General features: G+C 53.3%; 2 protein-coding genes across 2 annotated transcripts; one reads left to right on the top strand and one right to left on the bottom strand.

The window, feature by feature from the left end:
• The first annotated feature begins 318 nt into the window (after positions 1-318).
• On the top strand, positions 319-9,755 carry PPP1R35 (protein phosphatase 1 regulatory subunit 35). The gene is made up of 5 exons (XM_028702423.2): positions 319-485; positions 2,950-3,167; positions 5,542-5,974; positions 7,105-7,235; positions 9,442-9,755. Exons 2-5 carry the CDS (start codon positions 2,964-2,966, stop codon positions 9,613-9,615), a joined length of 942 nt encoding a protein of 313 aa, XP_028558256.2. The 5' UTR covers positions 319-485; positions 2,950-2,963; the 3' UTR covers positions 9,616-9,755.
• A 155-nt stretch (positions 9,756-9,910) lies between these two features.
• On the bottom strand, positions 9,911-23,425 carry MEPCE (methylphosphate capping enzyme). The gene is made up of 4 exons (XM_028702422.2): positions 21,443-23,425; positions 16,550-16,768; positions 12,266-12,392; positions 9,911-11,097 (listed from the first exon to the last, which is right to left on the bottom strand). Exons 1-4 carry the CDS (start codon positions 23,063-23,065, stop codon positions 11,045-11,047), a joined length of 2,022 nt encoding a protein of 673 aa, XP_028558255.2. The 5' UTR covers positions 23,066-23,425; the 3' UTR covers positions 9,911-11,044.
• Positions 23,426-24,736: the final 1,311 nt, after the last annotated feature.

Genomic DNA, 24,736 nt, shown 5'->3' with positions numbered 1-24,736 from the left:
GCCATCTTGCATTCAGAAAGAACCTGATGCGCAGGCGCAGCTTCCGCACCACCCTATTTAACCCAGAAGGCCGCCCTTTCCTCCCTCCCTTTCCCGCAGCTCATTCTCTATATAGAGCACTCCCAGCTCGGCCGCCATCTTCGATTCACAACGAGGCTACGCCCCAGCCCCCGCTCGGCCCCGCCCACAGCCCCGCCCCTCGGAGGTTACGCTTGCAAAGCCTCCTACCTTTCCATAGAGGGCGCGAGTGTTACGCCACGGGAAATGCCGGACTGGGACTTGCTGCGCCGCGCGACTCTATGGCTCTCCATGGCTTTAGATAGAGCGTTTTCAGGACAGGCGCCATGTTGGACCGAAAACGAGGCTACTCGCTTCCTTTTGCACCGCCCGCTTCAACCGTCCCAGATTCTTCCCCGTCGGAGGCAAAGAGTGGAGTTTAGACGAGGGAGAAGCCGAGAAGTGGAGGGGCTTGGAGATAAAAGGGGGTAAGGGGCCGGGTTGGACACTGGGGGAGGGGGGCGGGTGCAAGGGGGAAAGGGGTGCAATGTGCAATTTGGGCTGCAGCAGGAAAGGTGCAAAGGCGGGAGGTTGCAAACTGGCAGGATCCTGCAAAATACTCCCCCCTTAAAACATCAAAAGATCCCTGCGGCATCCGGATTCGACCCAGGGCCGGACTAAGATTTTTGCAAGCACCGGAAAAAATTATGCTGTGAGGCTCTCCGCCCTCCTCCCAATATGTAATTCAAAATAAAAACAAAACACTAAACTTCCGCATGATGGATTCTGCATATCAGTTAAATAAGCAGGGAGACAATATACAGCCTTGCCGGACTCCTTTCGCAATTTTGAACCAATCAGTTGTTCCAGATCCAGTTCTAACTGTAGCTTCTTGTCCCACATCCTGCAAAATAAAAGGTAAAGGGACCCCTGACCATTAGGTCCAGTCGTGACCGACTCTGGGGTTGCGGTGCTCATCTCGCTTTACTGGCCAAGGGAGCTGGCGTCCAGCTTCCGGGTCATGTGGCCAGCAGGACTAAGCCGCTTCTGGCAAACCAGAGCAGTGCACGGAAACGCCGTTTCCGTTCCCGCCAGAGTGGTACCTATTTATCTACTTGCACTTGGACGTGCTTTCAAACTGCTAGGTTGGCAGGAGCAGGGACCGAGCAATGGGAGCTCACCCTGTTGCGGGGATTCGAACCGCCGACCCTCTGATCAGCAAGTCCTAGGCTCTGTGGTTTAACCCACAGCGCCACCCGCGTCCCCTCCTGCAAAATACTCCCGCCTTAAAACATTAAAAGATCCCTGCGGCAGCTGGATTCGACCCAGGGCCGGATAAAGACTTTTGCATGCACCGGAAAAAATTATGCTGCGAGGCTCCCCTCCCCCTCCCAATATGTAATTCAAAATAAAAACAAAACACTAAACTCAATGCTGTTTTCCAAAATGGCCCAAGCCTTACATGTATGCTGAAACGGACACGCATGGTTGTCATATGCAACGCCTGGCTGGATCTGATTTCCTCGTGTTATTTCGATTTAATGTTAGGACACCGTCCACCCCACCCGCCTCCGGTTTAGGCGGGGATAAGGAATAAAAACAGAGCAGGAAAATGGGTGTAGAGTGGAGGGTTAGGAAGTTTGGTGCTGACCTTGAAAGCCCTAAACGGCCTCGGTCCAGAATACCTGAAGGAGCGTCTCCTCCCCCATCGTCCAGCCCGGACACTAAGGTCCAGCGCCGAGGGCCTTCTGGCGGTTCCCTCCCTGCGAGAAGCAAAGCTACAGGGAACCAGGCAGAGGGCCTTCTCGGTAGTGGCACCCGCCCTGTGGAACGCCCTCCCACCAGATGTCAAGGAAATAAAGAACTATCTGACATTCAGAAGACATCTTAAGGCAGCCCTGTTCAGGGAAGTTTTTAACGTGCGATATTTTAGTGTTTTTTGGTTTCTATGCAAGCCGCCCAGAGTGGCTGGGGAGGCCCAGCCAGATGGACGGGGTATAAATAATAAATTTTATTATTATTATTATTTTATTATTATTATTATTCTATCCAAATGCGATTTTGGTTTTAAACGCAGTGTAAGGTAGTCTCTATGGGAGTATATTGTATTTAATTATGGTGTATCAGAGTTTTTAGGGGGTTAACCAGACTGGGATAGCAGGCTTGTTGGTTTTTGAATGTCTTGTGTAGATTTTTCAATTTTGTTGTTCTGTATGGGACAATGACAATAAAGATTATCGTATCGTCTGACGAAGTCCTGATTTTCCCCTTGATGAATACTGGGATGCAGTACCAATATCAAATTCACAGAAATAAAAATCTCATTGTCCTCATGTCCCTGCTTTTCTGGTGCCCTAAACAAGCGACAATCACTACCAGGTGGGCGGGGTAGAAATAAAAAATTATTATTATTTATTATGGCAGTGAATTCCACAACTATCCAGGAGGATGGGCTCCTTCCAATAAAAACAGGGGCGCTTATCTCTTCCCCCTGATGCTCCTCTGCTATGACCCCCCCCCCCAAAAAAGCAGAGCCCACTTCTTGGACTTAGTTAGGACAGCCTGGTGAAATCCTGATGTTTTGGACTACAACTCCCATCAGCCCCAGAATCTAGTGCAAAACAAGCGGAGAGCACCAGGCTGGGGACTGTCTGCTCAGAGCAGACATTTGGAAACTGCGCCCTCTGCTGGCGGGTTACTGGAAGTTTGCACTGCTGCCGCTTACATATTGCATCATTGGCTCCCAGAGTGCGCAGCAGCGCCCCCTGGGGGCCGGTGGGATTAATTGTGCATTTAATTGTGTTTTGAATGTCATTGCGTTACTTCTCTCCCTTAGCTGTTCTGCATAATGCTTTTTATAGGGTGGGGAGCACTGGGGTGAGTCGTTCCCCTTCCACCCCGCCTCAGAAATTGGAAACCACTGATTTGCATACTCTTTTCTCTTATCTACAGCTTGCATTCGTCCCATGATGGCTGCTGCCCCCACTCTTACCTGCAGCGATGACACAGACAGCCTCCCTTGCGCTGCACCCGTGCCCCTTCCACCCCCGACTCCCCAAGGCTTGGTCCCCGAGCCTGAGATGGTGCTCACCCCCGAGCGAGCCTGTGTGAGGAGGCCGGGGGGCGGGATCCTTCGGCGACACCAGCAGGGGAAAGCACACCGTAGACAGGTAAGTGGGAGCTGGGAGCATGAGGAGGAGGTGGTTTGAAACCATCAAATCTGCTGCTAGATTTCCCATTAATTGGGAAATCTATGTAGGAAGGCGGGACGCAGGTGGCGCTGTGGGTTAAACCACAGAGCCTAGGACTTGCCGATCAGAAGGTCGGCGGTTCGAATCCCCGCGACGGGGTGAGCTCCCGTTGCTCGGTCCCAGCTCCTGCCAACCTAGCAGTTCAAAAGCACGTCACAGTGCAAGTGGATAAATAGGTACCACTCCGGCGGGAAGGTAAACGGCGTTTCCGTGCGCTGCTCTGGTTCTCCAGAAGCGGCTTAGTCATGCTGGCCACATGACCCGGAAGCTGTACACCGGCTCCCTCGGCCAGTAAAGCGAGATGAGCGCCGCAACCTCAGAGTCGGCCACGACTGGACCTAATGGTCAGGGGTCCCTTTACCTTTATGCAGGAAGGCAGAGAGGTAGGACTCGCCCACACCCTCTCCAGAGGACAATGGATGTAGCTCAGTGGGACAGCATCTGCCCTGCACCAGAAGGCTCCTCGTTGCACCCCAGAGAGGGAGGCCCAGGATAGGTGCTGCCAGTCAGTGTCAGCAGTATTGAGGTATAAGGACCTCCATGGTTTGGCTCATCTTTCCTGTCTTCCTGAGGTGTTTGCTGCACAGAACTGAGGTTGTTCTGGTGCTTTTAGGGACTATTTTCCCCAAGAGGGCCAGATTTGGTGAACTGAGCATATGTGAGGGCCGACCAAAGTTGTTGACCCTTTTTTTTTTTTTAAAGGATTTAAGCTGTTGAGCTTTCAACTAAAAAGGATTTGGACGACTCCTTGGCCCTTGGCAGGCTTTGAATAAACATCCGCAGATCTATTAGTAGAATTAATAATAATAATAATAATAAATTTTATTTATATCCTGCCCTTCCCGGTCAAAGCCGGGCTCAAGGCGGCTAACAACAATAAAATAGTACAACATTCTAAAAACATTTCATTATAAAAATTAATTCAAATCACATTGATGGCAACCATTGGGCTAGAGTTCTGTGAAGATTGCCGAAGGAGGGGGTCAGGCTGTGCCTTGGCCAAAGGCTTGGTGGAACAGCTCTGTCTTGCAGGCCCTGCGGAAAGATGTCAAGTCCCGCAGGGCCCTAGTCTCTTGGGACAGAGCGTTCCACCAGATCGGAGCCACAGCCGAAAAAGCCCTGGCTCTGGTTGAGGCCAGCCTAACCTCCCTGTGGCCTGGGACCTCCAGGATGTTTTTGTTTGAAGACTGTAAGGTCCTCCGTGGGACACACCAGGAGAGGCGGTCCCGTAGGTACGAGGGTCCTAGGCCATATAGGGCTTTGAAGGTTAAAACCAGCACCTTGAACCTGATCCTGTACTCCACCGGGAGCCAGTGCAGCTGGTATAGCACCGGGTGAATGTGATCTTGCAGCAAAGACCCCATAAGGAGTCTTGCCGCGGCATTCTGCACCCGCTGGAGTTTCTGGGTCAGTCTCAAGGGCAGCCCCACATAGACAGATGACAGATAAGGCAATGATATGTTCAATTTTTAACATGCAGAGAATAATATGTGCAAACAAATCAGAGAGGGGAGCTGAGGAAAGTCCTTAGGGGGTGGGAGAAGGGGGGAAAGGGGGGAAAATGTAATTGGTTATTTTGATTGATAATTTGTTTTGTTAAAATGGTTTAATAAAAATATATTTCTTTTTTAAAAATATTTTTATTAGGAATTTAAACAAAGCATATTATCTTAAAACATATCATCCTTAATTTCCCCCTCTCCCCTCCGTAAAACAACCCCCCTCACTTCCCTCAGTTCCAATCTCTGGTTTCTCCGTAGATGCTATTCTCTGCATGTTACAGAATTGTATAAATCCTTCATTTATCTGACTGATTATTATCTATAAAAAAGTTTGTGAGTGTTTATTCAAAGCCTGCCAAGGAATCCAGTTCGCTTTGTTGCTTCTTTAAATACTTTGCAAAAGGTTCCCATTCATCTTTAAAGTCACAGTTATCCTTGTCCCGCAGTTTATGTGTCAATAATAAAAATATATTTTAAAAAGAAGTTGTTGAGCTTTTTTTACGATTTCCCCCAAAGTTACTGAGCTTTTTTTTAGGATTGGAGTTGTCAATGACCACCTTTTAGGATTTTGCCCCAGGAAATAAACAGCCACAGAGGCCGGAATAAACTGACCGGCGGGCCGCATTAGGCCCCCGAAACGGACTTTGGAAATGCCTGGTCTTATGGATTTGCTCCTGGATTTACTCCTGAGCCTTTTCTTCTGCAGAAGATGTTTCTCGTTTTAGCAAATTGTTCACAATTCACCTCTTCTTCCCCATCTCAACTGTCCATTTTTTTTTGCACCTTGCCAGGTTCGTTTCAGGCTGGGATCCAAATCCGATGACATTGGCCTGGTCCCCTCAGATCCCCTGCAGCCTGGAACGGAGGTTGCCGTTCCTGCGAGGCGGGGATCCCGGTCGGACGATGTCCGGATGGTCAGCCTCAACCCCCCCAAGCCCAGAGTGGAGGTGGTCCACAGCAGTGCAGGAGAATCTCCCATCACCATCACGCTGGCAAGAGAGCCCTCCCTGAGTCCGGCAGGGGAGGAGAAGGAGGAGGAAGGAGAAGAGGGATCGTGTCCGCCCCGCAACCCGCTGGCCGGCCCCGTTCCTCACAGCACTCTTGCTCTCGTGGCAGAAGTGCATGCCGTCCGGGAGCAGGGCTTTAATGCCCGGCAGGCGGCTGAACAACTGGTGCAGCGCTCTTTCGTCGCTCGCTGCGCTGTGGAAGCCCGGGCTGGCGAGGGTGAGTATTGGGAGTTGAGTGTTGGGAGGTTAAAAAAAAAAATCCCTTTGTGTGGCACAGGGTTAACCTATGGAACTCCCTGCCTCAGGAGGGTTATCGGTGGTTGCCGGCCAGGATTGCCTCCACATCTGGAGGAAGCAAGGTTTCTTAATCCCAGCTTTTGTGGGAGCTGGTTACCTAAACGGCCTCGGTCCAGTTTACCTGAAGGAGCGTCTCCACCTCCATCGTTCTGCCTGGACGCTGAGGTCCAGCTTTGAGGACCTTCTGGCAGTTTCCTTCCTGCGAGAAGCCAAGTTACAGGGAACCAGTCAGAGGGCCTTCTTGGTGGTGGCACCCGTCCTGTGGGACGCCCTCCCACCAGATGTCAAGAGAACAACAACTACCAGACTTTTAGAAGACAGCTGAAGGCAGCCCTCTTTAGGGAAGCTTTTAATGTTTAACAGACTACTGTATTTTAATACTTTTTTGGAAGCTGCCCAGAGTGGCTGGTGAAACCCAGCCAGATGGGCAGGGTATAAATAATAATAATAATAATAATAATAATAATAATAATAATAATAATAATTGTTTAACTATGTGCTGAGCACAATTCAAAGTGTTGGTGCTGACCTTTAAAGCCCTAAACAGCCTTGATCCTGTATACCTGAAGAAGTATCTCCACCCCCATCGTTCTGCCCGGACACTGAGCTCCAGCTCCGAGGGCCTTCTGGCGGTTCCCTCCCTGCGGGAAGCCAAGTTACAGGGAACCAGGCAGAGGGCCTTCTCGGTGGTGGCACCTGCCCTGTGGGAACGCCCTCCCTTCAGATGTCAAGGAAATAAACAACTATCCGACTTTTAGAAGACATCTGAAGGCAGCCCTGTTTAGGGAAGTTTATAATGTGTGACATTTTGATGTATTTTTGATCTTTGTTGGAAGCCGCCCAGAGTGGCTGGGGAAACCCAACCAGATGGGCGGGGTACAAATAATAAATTATTATTACCTGTCCTTAGTCTTCGAACATTCAGCTCCAGTGGATGGCCTAGGTTAGAGTGTGACGAGAGGGATGAGGACTTCTCCCTACATCCATTTTCTCCATGCCATTCCTCGTTTTATAAACTCCTCGCCTTTTCTCCCGACACACCTTTCGCAGGTATGAACATCCGTCGGGAGCAACAACTCTATCAAGGCCTCGTCAGCCTGGAAGTGCCAGAAGTTGAATTGCTCAGCTCAGCTGTGCAGGAGAAACTCGCCCTTGTCCGGACCCGACCTGAACCCAGGAAGGTGAGGCTTGAGGATTCCCTAGAGCTGGAGGAGATGGGTGACTTTATTTTTCTTTAAATCATTTTTATTGATTTTCCAATAAAAAGCATCCAAGTAATATATCCAATCATAATACAGTGGTACCTCGCAAGACGGAAAACTCGCAAGACGAAAGGTTTTTTGGTTTTTTGAGTTGCTTTGCAAGGCGATTTCCCCTATGGGCTTGCTTCGCAGGACGGAAACGTCTTCCAAGTTTGTTTTCTTTTTCTTAAAACCGTTAATACAGTTGCGACTTGACTTCGAGGAGCAACTCATAGAACGCGGTGTGGTAGCCTTTTTTGAGGTTTTTGAAGACTTTGGTGATTTTTGAAGCTTTTCCAAAACTTTTCCGACACCGTGCTTCGCAAGACGAAAAAATTGCAAGACGAAAAAACTCGCGGAACAAATTAATTTCGTCTTGCGAGGCACCACTGTACTCCAATTAAAATAAAAAACGAAAATAAAAAAGACCAAATTCTAGTCCAAATTTCTTATAGAAAAATACGGTAATATTTATATTACCGTATTTTTCTATAAGATGCACCAGACCACAAGACGCACCTAGTTTTTGGAGGAGGAAAACAAGAAAAAAATAATTCTGAATCTCAGAAGCCAGAACAGTGAAAGCAGCGATCCCTCTTGCTGTTCTGGCTTCTGGGATAGCTGCGCAGCCTGCATTCGCTCCATAAGACGCACACACATTTCCCCTTACTTTTTAGGAGGGAAAAAGTGAGTATTGTAGAGCAAAAAATACGGTAATTTTTTGGAGCTCCCCACGGTCTGGATCTCTGAAGCATATCTCCATATCTCAGTCCTGCCTCTCCTTGTTGTTTCCATATTTTCCAAATCTCTATTTTGACGCTTTATAGTTCTCCGTCCCTGAGTCCACGATTCTCAATCATGTCGAACATCATATACTTTCAACGAGACAGGTGACTTTAACCCCGTCCCCAAAATTTGGAAACAGCAGGTGGGGTGTCAAGCAATGATCTGATGGGTTTACACCAGTGTTACGAGTGTCTCTCCAAGCTGAAGGTCCAGCAACAGGGGTGAATGTGCTGAGTGGAGGACGGGAAGGAGATCCCTTAAGATCATCATCATCATCATAATTTATTATGTATACCCCGCCCATCTGGCTGGGCTTCCCCAGCCACTCTGGGCAGCTTCCAACAAAAAACTAAAATACAATAAACTATTAAACATTAAAAGCTTCCCTAAACAGGGCTGCCTTCGGATGTCTTCTAACAGCAAGCATCCTTTTCTTGAGATTGGCCAACCAGATGGCTCTTTTGGAAAACCCGCAGGCAGGATTCGAGCGCGAGAGCATTCTTCCCCCTCTTGTGGTTTCCTGCAACCGGTGTTCACAAGGATGACTGCCTCTGACACTACCGATGACAGCTCTCTCCTCCCAAGAATTTGTCTAATCCTCCTTCGAAGTCCTCCTATAAATTGCCAGCACATTTGCAAAGCTAAGGTTGCAAATGGTTGGCGTTCCTGAATTGCAGGGTTTGGACTGGATGGCCGTTGGAGTCCCTCACGGCCTCCTGCAGGAGGGGGTTCCACAGTTTAATAATAATAATAAATTTTATTTATACCCCGCCCTCTCCGGGCTCAGGGCGGCTAACACCAATAAAATAAAATCACAGTAAAAACATAATAGGGGGGAAAGAGAGGGAGGAAAAAACCCAATTTAATCTCATTTTAAAATAGCTGATAAATCAAGACCGTAAGGGGAGGGAAACATAAGGGTCAGACCGAGTCCAAACCAAAGGCCAGGCGGAACAGCTCTGTCTTGCAGGCCCTGTGGAAAGATGTCAAGTCCCACAGGGCCCTAGTCTCTTGGGACAGAGCGTTCCACCAAGTCGGGGCCAGTACTGAAAAGGCCCCGGCCCTAGTTGAGACCAACCTAACCTCCTTGAGGCTCGGGACCTCCAAAGTGTTGTCACTTGTGGACCTCAAGGTCCTCCGCAGGGTATACCAGGAGAGGCGGTCCCGTAGGTACGAGGGTCCTAGGCCGCATAGGGCTTTAAAGGTCAAAGCCAGCACCTTAAACCTGACCCTGTACTCCACCGGGAGCCAGTGCAGTTGGTAAAGCATTGGATGGCATTGTGTTTCATTAAGGACTTTAACATCACACTTCATTAAGGACTTTCCCTCCTAAGCAACCGTCCCGTCTCTTCTCTGCTAGGAGCTGGACTGCACAGGCCCCGACCTCCTGGCCTTCTACGACCCGGAGCAGCTGTTCACGGAGAGCCCCTTCCTGGAGGTGGAGGGTCTGCCCCCTCTGAAGCTGCAACCTCGAACTCGGGACCCAGCCACCACTTTCTTCATGTACCGGAAGCTGCGCCAGTGGGACAGTTAAAGGGCCTCAGGGGATGCCGGTCCGTCTGCCCCCCAAAACTGGACTCAAGACTGCTGTGTGGCGCAGGACTATTTATTCAAACAGGACTCCCTTTTGCACCAGAGTTCGCTTTTCATACATAAAACTTAATTGGAAGCACATGTCCTCTCCAGTCTCCCAGTTATTGATCAGCAGGGTGGCGTGTCTTTGCCAGAACGCCAACAGCCGCCCCCGAGTCTCTTTTGAAAAACCGCTCAGACCCTCTTCCCCCGAATGTGGAGTTTGGCCCAGCCTGCACACAAGACACAGAGATTGGTAATAATCTGTAGGCTTTTATTTATATATAGAATCAACTTTTTTTTTTAAAGAAAGAACTCCAGAGAAGGGGTCCCCTTCAGATACACCCCCCCAAAAAAGGCAGAAAGGCTCCCCAGAAAGGTGACGTTTTCTTTGTGGGAAACAAGATGGTGGTGTTTTTGTTAAGAGTCGTCTCCCCGTCACACGCAAGGGCTGAAGGCAACACTCTGCTGAGCAAGGCATCAGACTTGACAAACATGGGCAGAGTATGGCCGCAATCCAGGCATGCGTCTTCCTGCCGGCTGTGTCCGTGTGGGGGCAGGATTCTCGTTGCCCCAGGGACTCTGGAGTAGGGAGAGGGGAGGCCTCGAACATCTGCTGCTGGCAAAGGCAGGGGAGCCCCCCCTCCGCTCCCCAATGCAGATGTTAAGACACCCTTTGCAGGAGATGGGTGGAAGCAGCAGCAAAAGGCTGGGTTTCCCTGTTCTTCCAACCCAACCTGAAGCTATCAAGGGACGATCGGACGCAGCTAGCCCCTTTCTCTGCCAGCTTTTGAATTCTCTCTCCCTGGCTGAGGAGCTGATGGGAGTTGTAGCACAGCAGCGCCCAGAAGGCGCCCGCTGGGACGTTTCTGCCTCTTGAAGAGGCAATGGCAAAAGGGACAGAGGAATAACTTCTGCTGCTGTGCTAAAACTCCCAGCCATCCGATCTCCCAGCTGCCCACCCTTCCTCTTCCCCCCCCCCCAGATGTTGCTAAACTGTTGGCTTGTTGTTGAGTGACGGGGAGCTGAGCACCCGACATATTTGGGGGGGGGGAGCTGCAGCCCACGCACCCTGCCCCCCGCTCCGGGGACTAAGAAAACGACACCTGGGTGCAAACGCCACCCCCCTGGAGTGCACCCCATAACCTCTCAACCCCACCCCCACCCCATAACAGTAGTCAAGGTCGTGCTCCAGGGCAAATCTCCACTGCCCCACTGCAGTCTCTGAAGTCTGGCTTGCTCCGTCCTGGCTGGGAGGGAAAGGCTCTCCCCTCCTGCCAGCAGTGTCCAACATTCATCCGTGGGGGGGACGCGTTAGCCGCCCCCCCCCCGGCCCCAGCAAGTGGCTGATTCGAAAAGGAGGGGGCGAGGCGTCGGCGGCAGAGACGCTCTCAGTGGGCGCCAGGGCCGGCCTTGTGGAAGAGATAGATGGGTCGCTGGAATCCTGCGGGGAAGAGGAGAAGAGTTAAGGAGGAGCCGGAGGGTGCGTCGAGAAGCCCCCCACCCCTTGAAAAACCTCAGGAAGCCTGGAAAAGGGGCCTCTAGAGCAGTGGTTCCCCCAGGGGGGAAGTGCTGCCCCCACGTGGAGGGCGGTGGAATTAACCCCAGGGGCTCTGGAGATGCCAGTGGCTTATCCAAGACTTTGGAAAGCTGCTATCACGGAATGAAGCTCGCTCGTCCATTTTGTCGAATCGAACCCATTAAGTTTTAATTGGGCTCTGAACGGGCGTGCAATTAATTGCTACCGTTTTGAACTCGGCTGTGCCATTCTCTTCCTTAGTGGGCTGTGCAAACCGCCACTAGGCATAATGGGTTGGGGTTTTTTGCAGGGTAATACAGTGGTAAAGGTAAAGGGACCCCGACCATAAGGTCCGGTCGTGACCGACTGGGGTTGCGGCACTCGTTTCACTTTACTGGCCGAGGGAGCCGGCGTACAGCTTCCGGGTCATGTGCCCAGCATGACTGAGCCGCTTCTTGCGAACCAGAGCAGCACACGGAAACGCCGTTGACCTTCCCGCCGGAGCGGTACCTATTTATCTACTTGCACTTTGATCGGCAAGTCCTAGGCTCTGTGGTTTAACCCACAGCGCCACCTGCATCCCATTACAGTGGTACCTCGGGTTAAGTACTTAATTCGTTCCGGAGGTCCGTTCTTAACCTGAAACTGTTCTTAACCTGAAGCACCACTTTAGCTAATGGGGCCTCCTGCTGCCGCCGCGCCGCCAGAACACGATTTCTGTTCTCATCCTGAAGCAAAGTTCTTAACCTGAAGCACTATTTCTGGGTTAGTGAAGTCTGTAACCTGAAGCGTATGTAACCTGAAGTGTATGTAACCCAAGGTACCACTGTATTCCAGTGGTTCCCCTCCCCACCCCCAAAATGCAGGTTGTCTGCTTCCATTCTGTCCAGTCTCACAATCCAGATCCACCCTCTCAGGGCCTGTTGCAATTCAGCTCAGAGCCAAGCCTGGCCCAGGATTTAAGAGGTTCTCAGGGCAGCACAACTGAAGGCTGCAAACCTCACCCCTCTAGACCCTCGCCTTATAAACACGCGAGGTGGGGCTCCCCTTCTTCCCACTCCCAACCCAGAGGTTCACTTCAGAGGCTTGATACCTTTTGATGTGTTCCTGGGTGTGGCCACCAATTCGTAGCTGCAGAAGCCCACTTCTGGCGAAGTCAGGTAAGAGGGGAACTGGTCTGGTTTCAGCTTGATCCGGTAGTAATGCCTGCATATTGTTTCCTGGGAAAGGAGGGCAGAGAAGAAATCAGTGCCGGCAGCGGCCGCAGCGTACGACTGTATGATGCAGTAGGTGGTGTTGCAGGGATTTATGTATAGGTTGGGGGGGGGGGGTGTTGCCCCTCCAGCAGATATCATGCACATGCAGCCCACTACCAAAACCAGCACAATCGCTTTTGGGACTTTTGTGATTTGTCCCCACAAAACACTTCATCAGTTTCTTCCTATCTATTCAAAGGGCTTTTGCTGCACGATACCAAATGCAAGAATTCACTGATAAATGTATTTCTGTACCGGCTCCCTGGAAAATTCATATAGACATTCATATAGACCTGTGAGCTCAGCTCCTCAGCAGCCCCTCTGCCTGAGTGATCATCCCTGGCATCCTGATACCCGAGTGCCAGACAGGTAGCCATTCCAGAAATAACAAACCCAGGTGAAGACAAAAGGGTGTGATTCACTTGGCTGGGAAACAGGAAAATGTAAATATCTCTTTTCTTACACTTGGGTGTTTGTTGGAGGGCAAGGGGAACCATGGGGCAGGGTCCAGGATGCTCAGATTATGGCCACCAGACCTCCCCTTTCATGATGTATGAGTGATGTAGTTGGGGGGGGGAGTAACATTGGGATGAGCAGCTAATAAAAGTTTGGGTTCTCTTTTGTTTGGGGCTTCCATCTTGTTCCACCTGGTGGCAGGTGGGAGTCCTGTCGCGACAGTCTTCAATCAAGACCAAGCCTACTGGCTGCTGTTTTGCTCTGGTATTCCTGGCTGGGGTCCTTGTTTTTTGTCCAAGGGAGCCCTCAGATTTCTCCGTTAACAGTGGGGAGCCCCAAGCATGCGCAGAGTGCTCTGGCCCTTGACCCAAACAGAAAACACAACTGGCTCTGAACACGTTTGGGATGATACAGCAGAACTGGACCCTGGCAGCCCTCGTTTCGTATGGCATGAGGAAGGGCCTGCCATGAATGCAGAAAGTCCAAAGCTGCTTCCTTGCTCCTGTGTTGGGATCCTGAGCGCATCCTCCCACAGGGAGACCAAAAATGGAGCAGGGAAGAGGAACTTAGCAGCGGGAAGGGATTGTGCCACGTCAATCTCGCCTGGTCACTTGGCCCTGGGGCAACTGGCACGTACCTTATTTTTCTCTCTATAAGACTCACTTTTCCCCTCCTAAAAAGTAAGGGGAAATGTGTGTGCATCTTATGGAACGAATGCAGGCTGCGCAGCTATCCCAGAAGCCAGAACAGGAAGAGGGATTGCTGCTTTCACTGCGCAGTGATCCCTCTTGCTGTTCTGGCTTCTGAGATTCAGAATATATATTTTTTTCTTGTTTTCCTCCTCCAAAAACTAGGTGCGTCTTGTGGTCTGGTGAGTCTTACAGAGCGAAAAATACTGTAGTTAAGCTTGGCGACCTGTGTGTGTGTCTTATGGAGCAAATGCAGGCTGCGCGGCTATCCCAGAAGCCAGAACGGCAAGAGGGATTGCTTCTTTCACTGCGCAGCGATCCCTCTTGCTGTTCTGGCTTCTGAGATTCAGAATATTTCCCCCCCCCTTGTTTTCCTCCTCCAAAAACTAGGTGCGTCTTGTGGTCTGGTGGGTCTTGTTGTTGTTTAGTCGTTTAGTCGTGTCCGACTCTTCGTGACCCCATGGACCAGAGCACGCCAGGCACCTCTGTCCTCCACTACTTCCCGCAGTTTGGTCAGACTCATGCTGGTAACCTCGAAAACACTACCCAACCATCTCGTCCCCTGTCGCCCCCTTCTCCTTGTGCCCTCCATCTTTCCCAGCATCAGTGTCTTCTCCAGGGAGTCTTACAGAGCGAAAAATACAGTAGTTAAGCTTGGCGACCTGTGCCTGTTGGGCACCGTGATCACTACCCGCCCCCCCAAGTTGGCTGGTCCCTTGAGCCCACCTCTGCCTCTCTCCTCCCTGCTACCATCTTTATTTCTCTCTGGCATCCTTGAACAAGCAAGACTGGCGGTTTCGGCCTGGGCTGCTGAACTGCAGCAAGGCCTTCCGGGGTAGGAGCGATATGGTGATGCGAGAGCCATCTTCAGATATCTGAAGGGCCGTCGCGTGGACGGTGCAGCAAGCTTGCTTTCTGCTGCCCTGGAGGGAGGGACGGGACCCAAAGCAACAGATCCGAAGGACGGGAAAGGAGGTTCCGCCTAAACAGCAGGAAGAACTTTCTGGGAGCTGTTCCTGGAGGAAGAACTGCGAGGGGAGATACTCCACCAGGCAAGGCCTCCTTCCACCTGCCTTGCTCTTCCCTCTGCTTATCAATGTGTATTCTATCGTTTTACGTACTGTGGCTTGCCGTTGTTTTATTGATCATAGTTTAGATCAGGGGTCTGCAACCCGCGGCTCCGGAGCCGCATGTGGCTCTTTTACACCTTTGCTGCGGCTCTGGGGCGGATACTAGCGAGGGGAGGAGGCGCATTGTGCACCCCGACACTCCCCGCTGTGGCGGGCACTGTACTGGCTGTGACGTCGCATGGGGGCAGTGCGTGTGTTAGTCACACACCATCCCGACGTCACCTTCCCACCCGCTGTCAGATCGGAGGGCAGCGGCGCGCATGCTTTAAATGTCGCAATGGTTTTGCGGCTCCCAGGTTTTTTTTTCTTCGGAAACGGGTCCAAGTGGCTCTTTTTGTCTTAAAGGTTGCAGACCCCTGGTTTAGATATTATTGTAACTGTTGGGTGGGTTTCTGTTTAACTTTTATATGTTGATATTATTTTATACTATTCCAATGATCGTTGAATGTTACTTTTTTGATGGAGATTGCCTATTTTAAAGTTATGTTTTATTATCACATTTCTGTATTGCATCAGATTGTTACAAGATGTACATTTTTTCTTTCTTCGGCTTGTCAACCGCCTTGAGTATTGTAAGATAGAAAGGCGGGATACAAATTAAAAATGATGATGATGCCCTCGGAAGATGGCGCGCTCTCCTTCGTAGGTTTCTAAGCAGGGGTTGGGGCAGGGGGGCTGCCTGCCAAGGATGCTTTAGCTGCGATCCCTGCATTGCAGGAGGTAGGAGTGGATGGCCCTCGGAAGTCGCTTGCAATTTCAGGACTCAAGAGTCCTAAAATTGTAGAATTGGAAGGGATCCTGAAGGTCACCTAGGCCGGCCCCTTTGCACTGCAGAATCCTGCCCGCAGCCATCCCTGGGTGGGCTCGAACCACCAACCTTCTGGTTAACAGCCAGACGCACAGACACACTGTGCCGCCTGCACCCAATACAGGCCTGTATCTCAAGGAGGGCAGCAATGCCCGACTGCCCCACTAGGAACTGGCCACACTAAGCCACCTGCTTACAATAATAATTAAGTTTTGTTGTTATTTATATCCCACAGGTCTGGGTGGGTTATGCCACATACAGCGGTACCTCTGGATACGAACGGGATCCGTTCCAGAGCCCCGTTTGCACCCAGAAGCGAATGCAACCCGTGACTGCGCGTCTGGTGATTCTCAGCTTTCGCGTGTGACGTCATTTTGACCGCCTGCGCATGCGCGAGCAGCAAAACCCAGAAGTAACGAGCTCCGTTACTTCCGGGTTGCCGCGGAGCGCAACCTGAAAGCGCTCAACCTGAAGCACATTTAACACGAGGTACGGCTGTATAGTTAAAGCTCTGGTTTTCCCAGTAGTGATGTATGGAAGTGAGAGCTGGACCATAAAGAAGGCTGATCGCCGAAGAATGGATGCTTTTGAATTCTGGTGCTGGAGGAGACTCTGGAGAGTCCCATGGACTGCAAGAAGATCAAACCAATCCATTCTGAAGGAAATCAGCCCTGAGTGCGCACTGGGAGGACAGATCCTGAAGCTGAGGCTCCAAGACTTTGGCCACCTCATGAGAAGAGAAGACTCCCTGGAAAAGACCCTGATGTTGGGAAAGATCGGAGGGCACAAGGAGAAGGGGACGACGGAGGACGAGATGGTGGGACAGTGTTCTCGAAGAGACCAGCATGAGTTTGACCAAACTGCAGGAGGCAGTGGAAGACAGGAGTGCCTGGCGTGCTCTGGTCCAGGGGGCCACGAAGAGGCGGACACCACTAAACGACTAAACAACAACATGGCTGTCCAAGAGATAAGGAGGCAGAGGAAGCCAAGCTTTCTGCCGCCCCCCCCCCCAGCCCAGCTGCAAACCTCTGGGCTCACCGTCAGATTCTTCCTCTTGCCGTAGGAGGACCAGGCCTGGGGTTCGAGGATCAGGATTCCGCCCGGGTGCAGGTGGCGGTAGAAGCGCTTGAAGAGGCGCTTGAGGCCCTCGTCGCCCCAGTTGAGGTGCACCCACTTGGTGAGACTGAGGCACAGGATCACATCGTATTCGGGCTTCTGGGCCTCCAGCAGCTCGTCCTGCTCCAGCACGTAGTTGCCCTGCAAGGGGGGGCGGGAAGAGAAAAGGTAGGGAGGGAGATCCATTAGAGAAGCTGAAGACTAACCCACTAGATGCACATTCTGCTACCCAGAGGGCGGCCCTCTCCCCAGCGCAGTCCAAATGCCACCTGCCCCACCCCTCACCAAAATAAATAAGAGAGCCGGTCTCCTTGCACAATCTCCACTGGACATGTTGAAAGTCACTAAGGCAGGCTCTCCAAACAGGAGAAGTGCAGCAAGGCCACAGCCGCTCCTCAGCCGAGCAAAAAACCAGACTCCAGAACATGGGTAAAGGTAAAGGGACCCCTGTCCATTAGGTCCAGTCGTGGCCGACTCTGGGGTTGCGGCGCTCATCTCGCTTTACTGGCCGAGGGAGCCGGCGTACAGCTTCCGGGTCATGTGGCCAGCAGGACAAAGCCGCTTCTGGTGAACCAGAGCAGCGCAAGGAAACGCCGTTTACCTTCCCGCCGGAGTCGTACCTATTTATCTACTTGCACTGGTGTGCTTTCAAACTGCTAGGTTGGCAGGAGCAGGGACCGAGCAACGGGAGCTCACCCCGTCATTGCAGGGATTCGAACCGCTGACCTTCCGATCGGCAAGCCCTAGTCTCTGTGGTTTAACAGTGCCACCCGCATCAGAACATGGGTAGCAGGAGAGAAAGTGCTATTCTGTGCCCCACCCCCTGCAAAAGAAGCAAACAAACCTAAAACAATAGTCCCGTAAGAACACAAGGAGAACGTGGTGGTTCAGGCCAAAGGGGGCCCCTGTAGTCCAGCATCGTATTCTCACTGTGGCCAACCAGAGGCCCCAGAGTCTGCCAATTAAGCCACTTCCAACACCTTGGCTAGATAGCTCTGGAACTAGCCCTGGCAGAGAGGGGCAACCTCACCCAGAGAGGGAGGGGTGAATATTGTCTAGGCGAGTCCACTCTTCTGCTCCTGCTGGGACAGGGAAGAGGGCCAGGAAAACAGCTAGGTTTTAATCACAAACGTTTGGGGGGTGTTTATTGGCTTGTTTTTATTGCATTGTGTGTTTTGTGCTCTCATTTTGTCTTTTTATGTTGTGAACCGCCCCTCTGATCTTTGGCAGTATACAAATGTAATAAACAATAGTGGTAATAATAACAACTCGGTCTTGTATACCTGAAGGAGTGTCTCCACCCCCATCATTCAGCCTGGACACTGAGGTCCAGCGCCAAGGGCCTTCTGGCGGTTCCCTCCCTGCGAGAAGTGAGGTTGCAGGGAACCAGGCAGAGGGCCTTCTCGGTGGCGGCGCCCACCCTCCCATCAGATGTCAAGGAAATAAACAACTATCTGCCGCTTAGAAGACATCTGAAGGCAGCCCTGTTTAGGGAAGTTTTTAATGTTTAATGCTGTGTTGTTTTTAACACTCGATTGGGAGCTGCCCAGAGTGGCTGGGGAAACTCAGCCAGATGGGCGGGGTATAAATAATAATAATAATAATAAGCAATAATAATACAGTGGTACCTAGGATTATGAACTTAATTCATTCTGGAGGTCTGTTCTTAACCTGAAGCACCACTTTAGCTAATGGGGCCTCCCGCTGCCACGCGATTTCTGTTCTCATCCTGAAGCAAAGTTCTTAACCCGAGGTACTATTTCTGAGTTAGCGGAGTGTGTAACCTGAAGCGCCTGTAACCTGAAGTTTTGTATTTTTTCTGTATGAAATATTTTTTCCAGAGTTGCAAGGGCCCCAAAATCAGACCACTACACACACACACACACACACACACACACACACACACACACACTCACTCTGCTTTCCAGGGTTGAAAGTGTCTCTTCCACACGTCACCCCCGCTGGACCTGTCGGGTGGGTGGGAAGCCAGCCAGCCCCAATCAACCTCTGCATAGCTTTCCAGTGGGCAGAGCTAATCAGCAGCTTGGCTGCAGAAGGAGACAGCCAAGGGATCCTGCCCGCCCACCGATGTGCCAGAGGGCCGCTCAGCTCCCAACTCCAACAGAGCTCCTTGCTCAGGGGGAATTGGGCTTGTTGTTAGGCCAGATGAGGCGGGGACAACGACACTTGATCTCCCTTTTGAGCCCAGCACATCAAAGGCTGAGGGCAGGCTGCAGTCTCAACAGCACAGGGGAGGGTTTCTTCATCAAGCTGGCCCTATGAGCAAGGTGCCTGGGAGAGACTTCAGCTGAGCTCTCCCTTTCTTCCACCTCCTTCTGCGTCCTTCCCCTCCCAATTTCTGCATGAAGGCCTTCCTGGCCTCACCCTGACTGCAACCCCGCTGCCAACACAACCAAGGATCCTCGTCGGGCACCAGGGGGCCCTGCCATGCCAACGCTTTACACAGGAGGAGAAGCCATTAAGATGCACACGATTTGTGGCCTCTTCCACCCAGCGCCGGCGGGCTCCGGGTAAAGGGTGTCTCAGCTGTGGCATCTTGCTGCCCAGGATCCTTCAACTGGAGGTGCCAAGGGGTGACCGTGGGCTCCCTTCTTCCCCAGGAAGCCCCATTGCCCGCTCAATGGGACAAACTTAAAAGAGTAACAAGGAGGCACCCCCCCCCCCGCGAAAAAAAACCCCCAAGCAATTGTCAGGACATCCTTTTCCCTACCATCTCCATCCCTGGAGAAACATTAAGCAAACAGGTCCAGTCAAGGAACTGAAGTTAAGCTGCGGAACTCCCTCCCATATGGCCACCAGCCTGGATGGCATTAGAAGAGAACTAGGCAAATTCATGGAGGAGAGGGCTAGGCCCTATACGGCCTAGGACCCTAGTACGTACTGGACCGCCTCTCCTGGTATGTCCCACAGAAGAACATACGGTCTTCAAACAAAAACATCTTGGAGGTCCCGGACCACAGGGAGGTTAGGCTGGCCTCGACCAGAGTCAGGGCTTTTTCGGCCGTGGCTCCAATCTGGTGGAACGCTCTGTCACAAGAGACCAGGGCCCTGCGGGACTTGACATCTTTCCGCAAGGCCTGCAAGACGGAGCTGTTCCACCAGGACTTTGGCCAAGGCACAGTCTGACCCCCTCCTTTGGCAATCCTCACATAACTTCTAGCCCAATGGTTGCAATAATAATAATAATAATAATAATAATAATAATAATAATAATTTATTATTTATACCCCGCCCATCTTGCTGGGTTTCCCCAGCCACTCTGGGCGGCTTCCAACTGAATATTAAAAACAGTACAGCATCAAACATTAAAAACTTCCCTAAAGAGGGCTGCCTTCAGATGACTTCTAAAAGTAAAATAGTTGTTTATTGCTTTGACATCTGCTGGGCGGGCGTTCCACAGGGCAGGCGCCACTACCGAGAAGGCCCTCTGCCCGGTTCCCTGTAACCTTACTTCTCGCAATGAGGGAACTGCCAGAAGGCCCTCGGTGCTGGATCTCAGTGTCCAGGCTGAACGATTGGGGTGGAGACGCTCCTTCAGATATACTGGACCGAGGCCGTTTAATTTGATTGGAATTAATTTTATAATGAAATGATTTTAGAATGTGTTATCGTTTTACTGTTGTTAGCCGCTCTGAGCCCGGCTTCGGCTGGGGAGGGTGGGATATAAATAAAATTTTTTATTATTATTATTATCATCAAAGGCTACTTGTCACAATTGTCCACAGTCGGAGGCAGCAATGCGTCTGAATGTCAGCCGTTGGAAATTGCAAGCCACCATCAGCAACAGAGAGGGGAAAGGGAACTAAATCGCCAAACTGCACTGGGCATAAACTCAAGAACAGCCTGTTGGATCATCCACCTGTTTTCACAGGGGCCAATTAGATGATTACGGGAAGCCCAAAAGCGGAATTCGAGCGCAAGACCTCTCTTTCCCCTCCTGCGGCCTTGAGCAACCAGAATTCAGAGTTTGTTCTGTGCTATGGAAGCTGATCTGGCAACTGGATTTATTGCAGGCTCAAAGAGTGATTGTTCTTAATGACCCAATTAACTGGGGGGGGGGGGGGGGAGAGACGTTCTACACCCCCACAACCACTCCTTGGAAGGAAGTTGCACATGGGTATCGGGTCTCACCTGCCTTTCCCCGAAATCCTCCCAAAGGCCCAGTTCTTTGGGCTTCCCCCAGCCTTTCCGCTGTTCCCAAACAGCTAAGCCAGATGCCTGGAGACAGTGGTCCAATTTTGCCCACTCCCCCTCCTCCTGGACAGGAAGTTTCCCTCCTAATCGTCCCACCCTTCCACCCCTATTGGGCCAATCGTGTCACTCTGCCGAGGTCGCCCAGTCAGAAGGAAAAGCCTCATTGGCTCCTCCCTTCCGAGAGGCGGCCTTGGTAGAACGTGACAGGATGTTGCCGCCTCCTCCCCATCCTTATTCCTTCACGGCATGTCTGCACATGTAGGAAAGTAACTGCCATGTGGACCCTCCCTGTACCCCCCCCCCCGCTGTCTTGCAGGGGGTTGGGCTAGATGACCCCTGGTGAAATCTCCAAACCCCACAATTCTAGGATTCTAAGCCTACCACCCCTTGCACTGAGGAATGCTGGGAAATGGCAGTTCTAAGGAATGTTGGGAAAAGGAACTGTGACAAGGCAACTGGTGCCAAATCAACTTTAAACTGGCGTATTTTAACGGTGCACCTTAAAAGGCAAAGCTGAAAAAGCCAGATTTTCAGACCTCTTCCCTAGAGCTTCTACAAGCTGAGAAACCATAATTTCCGCAGTCTTCTCTCTCGCCTTACCTTGACGAAAAACACGTTGTTGGGGAAGACCGTGGCGTCCACCCCGTCCTGGGGTACCCTCGGTGCAGCGATGGGCCCTCGGCTGGCCATGAGGGAGGCCGGGAAGGTTTTCTTGGCACGCCTGGCCCCTTCGCTGCTGCTGGTGCCACCGCCATCGTGGTCCCGCTGCTGCTGCTGCATCTCCTCCGAAAGGTAGTGCCGGATGTTCTGGCGGGCCGAGTGGATGAGGGCGCCGTCAATGTCCACCCCCACTATTCTGGCGGGGCCCCACTTCTTGGCCACGCTCAAGGTGAGGTGCCCCACGTTGCAGCCCACGTCCAGAACCTCCTTGCCCTGGAACCACTCGGGCTTCATCACCCGCAGGCGGGGGTCTTCGCAGCTGGGGTTGCGGTAGCCGTAGTACTTGCAGTAGTTGCCGTACTGGAACTTGTGGCGCGGCGGCTGGCGCCGGACCGACTGGCCAGAAGCAGCCGGAGGGTGGCGGCCCCTCGGCACGCTGTGCCCCCGGTCCGGGCTGCTTCGGCAGGGCTGCTCGCCGGACGTGGAGGCCCCCGGATGCCGGCTTCCTCCTCCCTCTGACTTGCTACTAGTCCTGCGCCGCTTGCGGTGATGGCGGCTGCTGCTGCTGCCCCCGGCCGTCCAGGAGGCCACCGAAGTGCCCGACGGCGTGGCGCCCCCGGAGGCCTGCTGCCCGGGCTGAGCCTCCCCTGCGGCCGGCAGCAGGGGCGACACCACCTCGTCCCGGCAGTTGATGGCCGTGTTGAGTTCGTAGGGCTGCGGCGTGGCCCCGTTACACGTCTTCTGGCACGCTTTGCACGAGGCGGGCAGCGGGGGTTTGCCGCCGCCGCTTCCTTCCAGCCCGGCCGCCCCCCTCTGCGCCCCCCGGTGTCGGTGCCGCTTCCGCCCGGGCTTGACGGGCGACGCCAGCACCGGGGGGTCCTCCTGGGCGTTGTTGAGGCTCAGCGGGTCGGTGATGTCCTTGGGGATCAGGATCTCCACGGGGTCCCGTCCCTTGGCGGGCAGCGGCGACGACTTGGGGGTCTCGGCGTTGACGGCTTGGTTGACGTCCTCGTCCAGGAGGCTGTTGAGGTTGAGCGGGTCGAAGATGTTGCCCCCCAGCAGGAACTCGGAGGGCAGCACCGGGTCGCACTCGGAGTTGACGCGCCGGCGGCGCTTGAAGGCCGGGTGCTTGAAGCCTCCGCCGCCGGTGTTGCAGCTGCTGCGCCTCTTGCCCCCGCCGGGGGCCCGGGGCTGGTGGTGGGGCGGGGGCTGGAAGCCGTTGCGGGGCCGTTGCAGGTCGGAGACGCTGTCTTCCCCTTCCTCGGACGCTGCTGCTGCGGAGGGACCCCCTCCTTTGGCTGGGGGTCTGCGCTGGGCGGGGGGGTGAGGGTCCTGGGGCCCCTGGTTTATCCTGGCGGAGGAGGGGCCCCTATGAGCAACTCCTCCTGCTGCTGCTCCTGCTGGCTGGGCCTGGGCGTCCTCCTGGTGCAGCTGCACCAGGGGGACGTCCCCCCCTCCGGCCCCGCCCCCTCCTCCTCTGGGCGGGGGTTTGAGGAGGGGCGGCGGCGGGGCCGGCACTAAGAAGGTCTCCTTGTCCGCCGCCATCTCGATCATGCCTTGCATGGGTTGGCGGAGGCGGCGGCGGGGGCGGAGGAGGCACCGGCGGCGGGGAAAGGGTTAACGGGCCGGGAGCTCCTTCCTCGTCCGCCTCCCGCCGCACACTGAGCTCGAGGCTGCCGAGGCTCCTCCTCCCGCCCCGCGCGAGCCCCTCCTACGCCTGCGCCGTCGAGCTCGCCGCCCGTGCGCAGGCCCGGCGCGCGTGCGCAGTTCCCCCGGAATGTCAGGTCCCGGCGCGCACGAACAGACTCATCTCTCTCTCTCCGTGTCCGCTCCGCCCCAAAGTCCCTAGCGCATGCGCAGCTCCGCAGCTAGCCAGAGGGAGAGCGCTCCGCGCCCGCTGCTTTCCTGCGATGGCCAGCTCCCCCTGCGCTCGGGGTTTATATGCGCGGAGGGCGGGTCCGCCCGAGGGCACGCCCCCTCCTCGCAGACAGGGCCAATCGGCGTTCGGAGCTGTCACCGCCCGCGTGGATTCTCGGCCAATCGGCGGCTGGGCCACAGGGCTCTCGAGGAGCCGCGGCTCCCCGCCTTCCTCCCGCCTTTTCGTTTCCCTGCGAGCCAATGAGGAAGCAGGGCCGGAGCGCCTGCGGCCAATCAAGGCGCAACACTCCAAGCTAATTTTTCTCCCGAGTGTGGGTGAGGGTCCTCGTTTGCAGAGGGCGGTCCTGCTCAAGCGCCTGTGGCAGCGTTACGTCAGGTTCCAAAGCCAGAAAAAGAAACGACCGACCTAGGCACATCTATTTCCTGACAGATATTATGAATAAAAAGTTCTCAGCGCAGGGCGAGAGCTGACAGCTGCGAAAAATATGCCCCCAAAATCTAGTCAGTTTTTTTTCCAGGCATTGATTTAGCCACCTAACCAAGCTCCCGGATCTTTTCCCCTCAGAAACATTGGCTCTTCCCAAGCGCTACGGACAGACTCCTCTTCAGTCTGAGGGGAAAGGCGCTGTGGAGTGTCAGCGCCTTTCGCCTTCGTGTATAATGAAACTCCACACAAACACAAGCAAAGAACGTTGTTTTGGTTTTTTTTAAGGCTCCCAATATGGACAGTTGTCAAGGGTCACGTGGCCTCGCTTCCCCAGGCCCCCGACGCGCGCAAAGCCCCCTGGGACCTGTAGTTTGGGCTCGGAGGTTGAGGCTTTCGCGCATGCGCAGGAGCTCCTTTTATCTTCCGTGGAGAGCCGCGAACGTGGGAACGGTGCTGCACGCGCTCCTGAGCCTTTTGCCTTAGTGACTTCACGGGTGTGTTGTCGACGGGCCTTGGCAATCTTGGCGGAGGACGCGCTCCTCCTCCCGAGTAGGAAGCCGCCTCCTTTGGCTGCCATTCCTGCACCGAAGGGGGTTGGACTAGATGGCCTTTGGGAGTCCCTTCCGACTCTGTTGATTGCGCTGGCTCGGTATTGCCAAGCACTGACTGGCAGCAGCAGCAGTCCAGGGCCTCAGGCAGAGAAGGGTCCCTTTCACATCACCTGTTACACAAAGTCATAGAGGTGAAAGGGAACTCCCTCAAATATCACCTAGTTGTTGTTGTTGTTTAGTCGTGTCCGCCTCTTCGTGACCCCCTGGACCAGAGCACGCCAGGCCCTCCTGTCTTCCACTGCCTCCTGCAGTTTGGTCAAACTCATGCTGGTAGCTTCAAGAACACCGTCCAACCATCTCGTCCTCCATCGTCCCCTT

The sequence above is a fragment of the Podarcis muralis genome, chromosome 13 (assembly GCF_964188315.1).
Source record: "Podarcis muralis chromosome 13, rPodMur119.hap1.1, whole genome shotgun sequence".
NCBI lineage: Eukaryota > Metazoa > Chordata > Lepidosauria > Squamata > Lacertidae > Podarcis > Podarcis muralis.
Note: the sequence above shows the minus strand (reverse complement) of the source record. Positions and strands in the feature narration are given on the sequence as shown.